The 12,968-nt window shown below is 28.4% G+C and overlaps 1 protein-coding gene across 16 annotated transcripts; it reads right to left on the bottom strand.

Annotated features, from left to right (window-relative positions):
- Window positions 1-8,184: 8,184 nt before the first annotated feature.
- Window positions 8,185-12,336, bottom strand: LOC112710581 (uncharacterized). 16 transcript variants are annotated; one of them, XM_072202663.1, is made up of 10 exons: window positions 11,873-12,252; window positions 11,697-11,795; window positions 11,135-11,200; window positions 10,955-11,005; window positions 10,793-10,878; window positions 10,632-10,703; window positions 10,455-10,554; window positions 9,382-9,510; window positions 8,737-8,799; window positions 8,185-8,531 (listed from the first exon to the last, which is right to left on the bottom strand). In XM_072202663.1, exons 5-10 carry the CDS (start codon window positions 10,793-10,795, stop codon window positions 8,398-8,400), a joined length of 501 nt encoding a protein of 166 aa, XP_072058764.1. In that variant the 5' UTR covers window positions 10,796-10,878; window positions 10,955-11,005; window positions 11,135-11,200; window positions 11,697-11,795; window positions 11,873-12,252; the 3' UTR covers window positions 8,185-8,397. The 16 variants fall into 16 exon arrangements, 15 of the variants coding, with proteins under 15 accessions (XP_072058764.1, XP_072058769.1, XP_072058774.1 ...); XM_072202668.1 differs by having other exon boundaries at window positions 9,382-9,505; XM_072202673.1 differs by having other exon boundaries at window positions 9,382-9,450.
- Between the last annotated feature and the right edge of the window lie 632 nt (window positions 12,337-12,968).

Below are 12,968 nucleotides of genomic sequence, written 5' to 3'. Positions count from 1 at the left end.
TAAGATAAAAAGATAACATAAAGATAATAAAGATTTAAATTGTAAATGAATTTATGTATTCTATTAGATTAAATTTATGGGTTACGAAACTTTTTTATTGTTGTTATAAACTAAGGTAAAAGAGTAATTTAATACGGAGTTTAATTTTATCTGATGTTTAATATAAATTTTAATTTTATTCTTATCATTTAAATTCTTTTTTATATCTAGTTTTATTATTTTTATATTATTTACTTATTTTTATTCTTTCTTTCCCCAATTGATTCCACCATCACCACCACAGTTAACAACATCGCCACTATCACTATCATTGCAGTTGTTGCCGCCGCCACCATCACCATATTTATCTTAATCAAAAGAGGAATTTTATTAGAAGCAAGGGATGGCTCTGCCAAAGATAATGCTTGATACAAATACAATGAATCACAAGGACACCTTTAGCCGTAAGATATCTTGAATTATAAAAAAAAAAGCATAACTCATGTACATTGCTCCAGCTATTTTAGTTTTTCATGAAAGTCACAAGAAATTATTTGTAAAACAATATGCTGTGTATAGTAAACAAATTAAAAGAAAATGTAATTAACTCCTCAAGAATAATAGAAAATTTTGGTATTTTATTGACTTAATTTAATATTATCATGGTTGTTATCATTACCTCTCACTACAACAATATAGATTATTTTTTAGGGTTATAATGTGTAAAAGAAAATTAAAATTTGTCAAAAAACAAATTTTGACACTATTTTAACTATAAAAATATGTTAATAAAAGTTTTGTCAAAAATAGTATTTTTAACATATAAGCGATTGTGAAAAAAAATTAAATCTTATTTTGATAAATATTGGCTGTCAAAAATAATTTGTTAGAAAATTTTGAGAACATATTTTCTGTGATACTTATTAATTGTCAAAAATACTATTTATTTTGACACTTATTAACTATAAAATATTTTCAACAAAAAATTTTAACAAAGAATGAGATGTGATCTTGAAACTAAAGAATAAATTGAGATTTTGAAGATAAAGAATGAGTAGTATAATCCTAAACTGAGAGCAGTGTGATGTCAAAATTAACAGAGCCCAAAGAAGAAAAAAAATAGTAGAATAAATTGAAAACAAATGAGTGTCAAAATTGAGGAGTAATTTTCTAGGGTCAAATTTTTCGTCAAGAAAATATAAAAAATTTGACATTTGTAGTATTTGTCAAAAATATATGTTAATTTTGATATTTAATTATGGTGTTAAAAAATAAAGTGTCAAAATAACTCTATTTTCTTGTAGTGTCTATATATGATGTTGAAAAATTATCGAAATTAAGTACTGATTTTAATTTTGGCATCGCATTAGTTAGCCCTAAAACTATTTAGAGAATATACAAGATTAACAAATTACATGATATTTTAAAATTTTTCAATCATTCTATCTATAATAGTATAGTTTTACAGAAAAAAAGTTGACATTATTCAAAGCAAATATGAAAGAACAATAAACAAAATTTTATAATAAATTTCCAAATCAAAATGCATTAAATAAGAAGGTTTTCTTTATTATTGGGCATAAGCGACTTTTATAAAGTTTATTGTAAAAAACAAACAAGTTGAATGATAGTAATTAACGTCTTGCTTTATATTAAATTTTGAGAAATGCTAGGGTCAGTAATTTTGGTATTTTGTAACTATCAATTGGTCATCAATAGTATTTTTAATGGTGTGAGATTATATTCAATAGTGAGAAATCACTCACATTTTTTATGATTAAATGCTGGTTAGAAAACACAAAAATTGCTGGCCTCCTAGACTTTTTTTTAAATTTCACCTTTTATATTGTATATTAGTATTATTGCATTCTATCTATCATAAAATAATTTATTTCTTTTTTCTTGTTTAAAGGATGATTAAGAATTTATTTGAGTTAGTTTCTAAAAAAATAAAAATAATTTTATTTTTGGATATCTTATCATGCAAAAAGATTTTTTTATCTATCAATTATGTTTGGGTACAATAATATAAAAATATTTATTTATTTATTTATTATGTGAAAATATCTTTTTTTAAATAAAATCTTTTTAAAAAGGATGTAAATTGTAACTTCTCAAAAAAAGATTTTTTTTCTAGTTCTTTTACTTTTACTACTAAAAATTTGCCAAATGTAACGACCAAATTTTAAGTTATGATCATACCGAAAATAGAGTGTTACCAACTTGTTTCCTAGATATAACTATTATTTAAGGAGGCCACTCAGATAAAGATGCTTAAAACTTCTTTTTTTAAAAATGTTTCCATATTGTGTTTTAATTGGTTTCTGTATAATTTATTCAGTGTTCCTCATTACATATTATTAAATTCCTCAAAAGATTTTCTTTCCAAAAACAATAAAAAATATTTAATTTGGACTAAAACAAAAAGAAAATAGATTAACTATTAGATTTTTTTAAAAGATTATTTATATAAAAAAATATATCATATATATATATATATATATATATATATATATATATATATATATATATATAAAACAAACTCAAGCCTCTTAAAATTTTTATAAATAAAAAAATAATTAATTTATATTCGTACAATATATAAATAATTACTATATTATTATTATATTATAGATTAAAATTCACTAATTCAAATTTTCTTTTTATTTTTAATATAAGCATTAGAAATATATAAAATTTTTATAACTAAATAAATGTAGTGTAACAAAATATATATAATATTAATTAGTTCTTAAAAAATTCTAAAAAAATAGTTTCTTTCATTTGAATAAAATAACTATTTATTAAATTAGACAAATTAATTATTTTCTTCTCATATACAGTTTTTTAAGACATAAAAATAATTAATTATGACATTGGTTAAGATAATTAAAGTCACTATTTTATTAAATTTTTAATTTAAAGAAAAATTCTAGTTAATTTTGGTATAAAAATTTTGAGTTTGAAAATATTGATAAAAATTATGTTGAATTTTGATTTATTTGATTCTCATTTAAATTAATCACTACATTATGTAAAGTCTGTTTTGAAATTATATTCGAGTTTTAATCTAATTTTTAAAGTTTCAATTTATTTAGTTTGATTTTTTAACTTAGGTATCCGTGACTCATATTAGGGTTTTAAGTGCTTAGTTGAAAAAAAGAATAAGATAAAAAATTTTTCATTTGTCACATTAAATAGTCGCTAGAATGTATAATGTAGCAGTCGTTAGTCCATCTCAGCATGTCGTTAACGATTTTGTGAGACAGTGACAAAAATAATATTAGGAACCAACGTGAGTCATAACTATTAAGTTGGGAGACTAAATTGAATAAATCGAAATTTTTGAAAATAGATTGAAACATAGTTGTTAGAACCGAACCAGTGATCGAACCGGTCAAGCTACTGGTTCACTGGTTTATTGGTTCAACCGATAAATTACTGGTTGAAGCGATAAAATCGGTCTCACGTAAATATAAAATATAAAATAGTTAAAAACTTAAAATTAAAATTTGAAATACATATCTTCACTAACATTTTATGAAGAATCAAGTCTCAACTTCTAAAAATAACAAATATAAAAAAACTATAAAATTTTAATACTACAATAGTATCTTATTTTGACACAATAAAAAATAATTAATTTACAAAGCCTATCATCTAACTATAATATCAGTAGATTTTAATACTAACATCAAAACAAATAACCTTAATCACAATACTAGCAATAAAATAGATCAAATAAATTAATAAATTTTTAGTGAAATTTATATTTATATTAATAATGATATATAATTAAAATATAATTAATTTTAAAAATAGAAAAAACAAAAATTAAATTAAATTAGATATTTATGTATACTATATAATTAATATTTGTCAAATATAGTACTTAGAAGTGCAATGGTTAAGTGGCAAGTAGAGGTTACTTTTGCTCCAGGGTTCTTGGTTCGAGACCTTGTGGAGATATTTTAAAAAATTCTTCAAGCAGACCAGTTCGGTTAGATCGGTTTGCATCGATTTTCGTCGGTTTAATCTGGTTCTTACCGGTTCACACCGGTTTTATTTCTTAAACGGTCCCAGGAGTAAACCAAACCGGACTAGGGTCCGGTTCTAGTCCGGTTTACTAGTTTTCCGGTCGAACCAGCCGATCCAGTTTAGTTTTTACAACTATGGATTGAAATACGAACATAATTTCAGAGACCAATAAGTATTATCTCTTTGTTGGCAATTAAGTTGTTTTAATGGTAATTAAGATCTAATAATAGTTTATAATAAAAGAAGCATTCTTTTGCAATAATGAACCTATAGTAGTAGTTAAGGGTGTTCATAGATTAGATCATAAATATTTATCCGTATCTGATATGTAATTTGAGGATATGTTCTAATATGTAAGATGATCGGATTAGATCAAATCGGATTAGATCAAATCGGATCCACACTCTAATCAGATAGAAGTAAATATGTTCAAAAAAAATAAACTAAAAAAATTATTGACTTTTTTAATAAAAATAAATTTTTTTAATATTTTTTATTTTATGGATATATTTGATATATGATCCAAATATAAAAAGTACGAATATCGAATTTGATCTAATGAGTTTAATGCGGATTGGATCGAAATTTCAGCCATATCCCATCTGTAAACACCCCTAGCAATAATAACTAAAAAATTATAATGATTATATTTTTAACTAAGAGGAAGTGCCAAAAAAAAAGTATTAAATACAAAAATATTTAATCAAATATTAAAAGAAAAGTTTACTTTAAAACAGTTGGGCTTTTTTTCTCATATATATATATATAATAATAATAATAATAATAATAATAATAATAATAATAATAATAATAATAATAATAATAATTGTTTTATATATCACACAAATATAAACGTTTTTTTATGATCTTAAGAAAAGTTTTGTAAGTCTCTAACCTTGTTATCGATTTTTGTAGTGTTAGCCCTCATATTATCAATTTGATTCATATATAATTCGGATGATAAATTATTTAGTGACGTGCTTCCTTTTTTACTGTGATATACTTGTTTATTATTATTATTATGTACATTAAAAAATAACATGCTAAATTATTGCCATAACATAATAGAAGTATGAAAGTTTATCATTCTTCTCTAATGGAGGAAAGAAATATTTAACATTTAGTAGAATAAAAATAAATTTTATTAGAATAAATTTTAGTACGAGTTTACTTTTTTTATTCATCATAAAATATTTATAGATTACTCGTAGATAAATTTTGAAAAAATAAAAAAAAACATGAATTATTCATATTTTAATTATAAACATAAATATAATTTAATTATATTATTTATGAAATGTGACTATAGATGTAGATAAAATTTAGTTATATTACTTATATATAGTTTCATTGTATTGTATTGCTTATAAAGTTATATTATAATTATGACAATAGAATTGTTCTTGTATTTTTATATGTATGACTAATTGGTGGTATTAAAACATTACTCTTAATTATTATAAATAAGGTTTATAATTTAAAAAATCAAAGACTCAATTAAAAAGATACGAAAAATATGATGTTAAAATATTCTAACTCTTTAAAATAAAAGTATTCGAAATTCAATTAAAAATTATTTAAAATTTAAACTCAATAAAAATTTATATTCAATGTGTTTTGTATTAAATATATTTAATAATCTATTATATCATATTGGTTGAAATTAGTTTTTATAATGTTAATTTTTTAATAACACTTTATTAAAAAAAAACATATTTTCAGAATTTTTTAAAAACTAATTAATATTATATATATATATATATATATATATTATTACATTACATCTTATTATAAAAAATTTATTTATTTCTAATGCTTATATTAAAAATAAAAACAAAATTTAAATTATTAAATTTTAATCTATAATATAATAATAATATAGTAATTATTTTATATATTATACGAATATAAATTAATTATTTTTTTATTTATAAAAATTTTAAGAGCTTGTTATATATATATATATATATTTATATTGATGAATGTGATATATTTTTTTATGTAAATAATCTTTTAAAAAAATCTAATAATTAATCTATTATATTTTTTGTTTTAGTTCAAATTAAATGTTTTTTATTATTTTTGGAAAGAAAACCTTTTGAGGAATTTAATAATATGTGATGAGGAACACCGAATAAATTATATAAAAACCAATTAAAACACAACATGGAAACATCTTTAAAAAAGACGGTTTAGGTGTTTTTATCTGAGTGGCCTCCATTATTTAATAGTAATCCTATAACCTTGTTAGCGCGTAATCGATTTTTCAAAAAAAAAAATTTCTTTATACAAAATGATACAAAAAACTAAATCAACATAATGGACAACGGTACGAAAAACAAAATACAGGAATAAGTAAGGTAGTCATAATAATATACATCGTGTACATATATACAGAGACGTCACAAAAAAGAAGTCAGTTAATACATCATGTCATACAACTTTTATCCAAAATATATACATATATAAATACTTGACACTCCCATGCCTGAACCATAGAAGAAGCCCCTAGTCTGGCGTCCAAACTAGCCTAGCAAATCTAACAAAATACTAGTCTCTCTATGAATCTAACTAAAAGGGAGAGTCTAAACCCAAAATACTAGTACTAAATTGAAGCGCCGTCAAAACGAGCTGTTGTCTCCCAAACTATCTGCAGTTAACCATAACTATCAGAAGACGAGATCTCCACCACCTCCGGATACTCCTCAGGGTCCTTATCATTATCATCATATATCTCTATGATCATACAGAAATCTTGAGTACCACTATCACTGCACTGATTCATGAATATAGGCCCACTAGCAAACACAGGTCCATCTACTGGTATCTGCTCTAGTCCCTCTACAGAAGGTCCCGACTGATCTCCTGACTATGCCCCCAACGAAAGCGATGCAATCAGCTCGGAAGGAAGATCCCCATTAGGTTGAGGTGCGGGATCATACTCCTCAACTGGGACAGGCTGAGGGACTACCTGATCCCCTGGCTATGTTGGATGAGGGTGTCCAGGTTTGTCTAAAAAAGGATGGTGAGTTATGTCCTGGTGAAGCCACGATAACGAAAACCCATATGGTGCATTAAGATCGAAGTGGGGAGTGTTTATCCAGTGTTGGAAAGGGTGATTGCATAATACATACAAGCGTACTCGAGACTCGGCAGCTACTATATAAAAACTACGATTCACTGAGTCCTCGTAGATATACATGCAATCAATCTCGTAGAAGATCACTCTCGTCTCAATCTAAAGGGAAAAAAAGAGGTAAGAACTATGAAGTTCTTAGTAGGATCGGGTAGCTAGTTAGATTAATTTTATTATATACTCAACCAGCAACAACAATCAACAAGGCACAACTACACTCAATGATTAGAGAACACAGAAATTAAGCACATCACACACATAATCACATATAATGTATTTCACAGAAAATACATAAATAATATGATGCATATCTATTCCTAGTGCAGGTAATGAGCTCATCCGTTGGTTTTTACCCGCTTCCGAAGTAATCCAACACCCCTTGTCGGATATGGCTTTCCAGCAGCATAACCTCTGTAAGGAATATCCATCTTACTTTTTGCCAAACGTAATCTCTGTAAATCCCATTAAATTAGTAAATAATTAGTCAATAAATTAATTTTTAATAAATAAAACTAAAAATATGAATATTATCACTACAAAAAAAATGTAGCCAAAAAGTGAAAAAAATGATGCCTTAGGTTACGGCTACGCTTTTTGGGCTACGACTACACTTTTTGGGATGATTCCTATTCGGCCGTTGCCTATTCTCAAAGGCTACGCTTTTGACGTTTGGGAATAGGCTACACTTTTCAAGTGATGCTATCCAGGACCAAAAGCTACGCTTTTCAGCTTTCATTTTTCCAGAATAGGCGTTGTAAAGCGTAGCCACATTGTATATCATAGCTACTTTTTATAAGCTTAGCCTTAGGTCCCTTATTATTATTTTTTTAATTTTCTGTATAACCATAGCTACTCTATAAAAGTGTAGTCTTAGGTCCCTCATTGTTTTTTTTTATTTTTTTATTTTCTGTATGTATATAATATTCTAATAATTTTTTATACAACATAATATTTAATAATATTATTACATATATAATTCTACATTTTTAATTAAATGAGTTAAATATTATAAAATAAAATTAAACACATAATTATACTAAATAATTTCTTTAAACAATAAAAATTATCCTTACATAATTCAAAGACATAATCTTAAGAAGCAATTAACAATCAAAATATAACTTAAGATAATTTAAGTCACATGAAACTTGTATCACATCAATTAAAATGCAAAGTTTGCACTCTATATCCGATAAGAGCTTAACAAATAGAAAATCGTCAATCTTCTAATCTTGGCATAATGACTAAAAAATCTTCTGAAGCGCCTTCAAATTCTTCTCAAACACATCTTTTTCATGCTGATCTTCGTCACCATCAAGAAAACTCTTGGCCTTAACAATTGTATCAGTGTTCATTCCTTTGTTTATTCCTAGCGGGGCTGTTGCAAAAATACTTGCACTTCTAAGAAGTTTAAACAACAAAATTCTTCTAAAGGTGCACAAAAAAAGTGTAAATAGAAATTAACTAAATCAAAATAGTAAGATCACAAACTAAGTTGAAATACTAAAATATATATAAGCATCATACTAATTGCTGAATAAATGGACAAAGAAAAAGAAATCAATTGCTAAATATACCATTACCTATCTTCACTCCAATCAGCTTGAACTTTACTGCCAATAGGATATTTATCACCCAAACCAATCCTAACATTATTTACCAAACAACTGTAATAGTTACTCACCTTGAACAAAACTAAAAGCATTCTAATAGCTCGTAACCTATCAAAAGTAGTAAGCACTTTGATTTAGCAGATTTGATATCTCAGATAAATAAGATACAATACCACAGTATCTATTTGATTGATCACTTATTTTTTCTCTTCTCAGCTTGTTATTTTTTTATTATTCCCATTAAAGCTGAATGCTAAATTCGCAAAATCATGCCAATCAGCTTAATTTCAAGTGGGGAAAACGGCGTTGCTTCAAAGAGTAAAGTGAGAATTATCAACCTAAATTGTAAAATTAAAAATGAATTGAGACAGATATATCAATTTTGCACCAATATCCCCAATGCAATTGACGGACCAAACATGAATCCCCTGGCTTAATCTATTTATGGCAAATCAGAACCCAAAACACAATTCAAGAATACATCAAGTTACACAAGTAAATTGGAGCAAAAGGCTTAAAAAATTGAAGACAAATTAATGAATAAAACTTCATAAACTAGTGTATTAATCAGAAACTTTTTCACCTTCGAATTTTGAGAAATACAATGCTGCTTACCTCTGGAATGGGTTGTCGGATTACATTTTCCACGGCAACACCAATTAAAATCCTCCAAGTGATCTTGCACTACATATTGAAGACTAATAATAAGAATTAAAGGTATTTCAAAACTCAAATGCCCCTGCACTGTTTTGAATTCCATTAATACAAATTACATAATAAGAACAGGAACTCTATAGCACAAATTCAATTGTACACAATAGAAGAACAAAAAAATTTTACCCCTAATGCAATAATAAAATTTGAATGATGTGATGGTTGGCAGGCTTAGCTTTGGGATTGCAATGATCTTATTGATAATTGCCACAAGCATGAGTAAGAGGCAGCCTTATAGGATAGGTTGGTTGAATGGTGAATGCTACCTAGTCAAAAAGAGTGTTTATGCCGGCTCAACCATATTGATCCTAGTAACCGTAGGTTCGGCAATTGGTTCGGTTTTGTTAACCATAAAGGCCAATCAAATAGAACAAGATCGCAAAATACATGGACAAACAGGGTGAGGAAGAATTGATCATCCAATTATTATACTTAGAAAGATGCCTTACAAGCTGCTGAGGTAAAAATCCAAGTTCACATTCCAAAGACATGCTTTCAAAGGAATACTAATATTATAATAATAGTTGTTCATTAAAAAGGGTTGCCACATCCAATTAAGATGAGTAAACATGCTTGTAATAAAATTTAAGTGCTGCATAAATTTAAGTACAAAAATATTATAATAATAGTTGTTATTATCACAAAAAGAAATTGATTCCTATAACCAGTCATATGCCTAGTCCCCCAAAGATGCATAAAGTGCTGCAGCTAAATTTAAGTATAAAAATACGCATACAAACACACATGGTATAATAATAGTAACTGAGCATTGTCATATGAATTGCAAGTACTAGAAAAATTTCATCTCCAGTGGCATATCTCCCTGCATGATCTTTCAGTAGCTTTTCAAGTGCTTAAAATAATGAAAAATATGCAACATTTAATTAAGGCAAGAAAAAAAACCACTCAAATGAATAATTGGTTTGGAAGTAACAAACCAGAATATATCTTAATGGTATTCAATGAAGTGTCACCTGTGAAGCCCTTTCTAATGATACTTTGTGCCCAAGGAAGTTTTTCATGAGGGCCAACCTTTTTCTCAATGACGTTATTCTGAAAAACAATATGTGCAACCTGTGGAGAGTGGATAAGATGATTAGAAAGCCGAGTAACAAAAATGACTAGAGCTTAAGATTATGCAGCAGGTGTACCTGAAAATTGAGTGCTCTTTTGGGAACGTCATGAGGCAGCAAAGAGTATTGAGGATACTTATCGTCCAAATACTGCATACATAGAGAACACGAATAATTGAATATAAATAAGAATATATAATAGAAACAGGAAAATTAAAATCATGAGTTGGAGGACCAACCATAATAATGGCTAAGGATTCAGCAAGAACAAAATCGCCATCCACCAAAATAGGAATTAAAGCAAGAGAATTCAACTTGAGGAACTCTGATGGTTGTTTAAACAAGGCAATTTAACAATACATGTAATAGAAATAAATACAGAGCATAGGTTTAGAACAAACCGGGGTCAGATTTGGAGGAAAAGCAAAAAGAATAGCAATCCAATGCAGCAACTAGCAGGGGAAAGAATGTTAATGCTACCAGCTAAAGATCCTTCACTCTTTGGAAAATCAAGTTCTTCCTCAACGAGAAAATGAAAAGGACAAAAAAAAAAAAGAAAACAGAGAAGGAAGAAGACCGACAAACACAAGATCCATTCAACTTGCGCTAGTTGAGTCAGACAGCACGACAGAAATTGAAGCAGAGTACTGACAGTTAAAAAATTAGCTGCATAAGTGTCATAATATTACCATATGAAAGTGTCCATCTAAATTCTACAATATATATTCTCCTATTTTAGCGGAAATTGGAACACTCAATTGACTACAATAATCACTGCATATGTCTCAAATCAAGCTTGGGTTCCCAAAATACATCTTAAAATTCACAGGTACTTCAAGATATTGATTCAATCAACAAAGCAATTTAAAAGCATAAGAATAATCCTCTCTTGAGAATACTCTGCTCTCTTTAAAAGTGAAACTTATACAAGAAAAAATCAACAAGAACAATAACAAAAATAAGAATAATAATTCAGTTGACACATGGTGAAATTTACATTGGTGATTTTAGTTTGATCCGGCAGTCCACAAATAAACAACGCAGAATGCAAAAGCTAAAACTCCCAATTAAAACCCTAAAACCAAAACCCAAAACCTCCCAAATTTCACAGAACCATCATCATCATCATCATCGGGCGCTTACCTCCCTTGTTAGGGATCGATGCTTTGCCTCATTGGAAACCTTGATGCTTCACAATAGAGCAGAGAAGAGGTCGTTAGAGAGCACACAGCTTCTTTGACACTGCATAGAGAAGGCGAGTGAGAGAGAGTGAGTAAGAGAATGAGCGAGAAGAAAAGAACGAGGCACAGAATGCTTACTTGGTGAGCGCGGTGATGAATGGCAACGGTGAAGAAGAGATGAGCGACGACAAATCGAATGTGAAAACCCTTGAAGAAGAGATGAGAAGCGGCGACGAATCGAAGGAGAAGGCGCGCGAGTTTGTGCAGGTAGCGTGACTTGGTCGCGAATCAAAGAAAAATTTTCATTAAGCTCAGTATATAGCACAGAGATGAGGGTTACTCGATCGGATTGAAAGGGGAAGGACGATGAGAAGCGCAGAGATGAGAATGGTGAGGGCGGCGCGACGACGAGGAGGAGGGCGAAGAGGAGCGACGCTGAGTGGTGAGTGAGAGGGTTTCTATAGCGAGAGGGTTTCTTCGTGACGGTGAGCTTTGGAGGGTTTCTTCGATGGTGACAGGGTTTCTGAAAGGGGATCGAGATGAAGGCTAAGTGTGAGTTTTGGAGGGACAAAAATTTCACTAAGTGTGTGAGTTTTGCTCTCGGGAAACTGAGGAATAAAATTGATCAAGTGTCAAGTTTTTTGCTCTAGATACATTAGGCATCACTTTTAAAGTGCACCCAAAACTTAACAAATAGGCTACACTTTAAAAGCGCTCCCTTAGATATAAAAAGTGGACCCATAAATATCAATATTCGGCTACACTTTATAAGTGATTTCTATAATACCTAAGGTTATACTTTTTAAATGATGCCAAAATTGTGTTTCTTTTTCTCTTATAAACAGGCATCACTGAGAAACGCGTAGCCTATTCATAGAATAGGCTACGCTTTTCAAATGTAGCTTAAAAAAAGTGTGGCCGAATGGGTATTTTTCTTGTAGTGTATATTAAATTAGGATAGAGCTCATCAAAACGAGAATTTGGACACTAATTTCAAGAAATTTGGCTCAAGATTGGACCGAACGGGCCAAACTTTGGCGAGCTATAACTAGGCCTCCAGATACTCAAATTGTTCCCAACTTGTTTTAAATGAAAATTGGATTCGTGAAGTTTATGTCGTTCGAAGAACGGATAAAAAACGATTTAAAATGATTAAGTTATGCTTGACGGAAGATTTGGTTTGGAACAGGAAAAATTCTGTAGCTTTCTAACTTAATCAGATTTTTTGGAAAAA

The sequence above is a fragment of the Arachis hypogaea genome, chromosome 9, assembly GCF_003086295.3.
Source record: "Arachis hypogaea cultivar Tifrunner chromosome 9, arahy.Tifrunner.gnm2.J5K5, whole genome shotgun sequence".
Lineage (NCBI taxonomy): Eukaryota > Viridiplantae > Streptophyta > Magnoliopsida > Fabales > Fabaceae > Arachis > Arachis hypogaea.
Note: the sequence above shows the minus strand (reverse complement) of the source record. Positions and strands in the feature narration are given on the sequence as shown.

What these genes read in the sequence shown, in the direction of transcription:
- LOC112710581 (XM_025762857.3), bottom strand. An exon ending in CATTAGAAAGGGCTTCACAG is followed by an intron (nt 9,511 to 10,454) that starts GTGACACTTCAT and finishes AATTCAAAACAG; the next exon opens with TGCAGGGGCATTTGAGTTTT. An exon ending in GCTGATTGGAGTGAAGATAG is followed by an intron (nt 8,532 to 8,736) that starts GTAATGGTATAT and finishes TTTTTGCAACAG; the next exon opens with CCCCGCTAGGAATAAACAAA.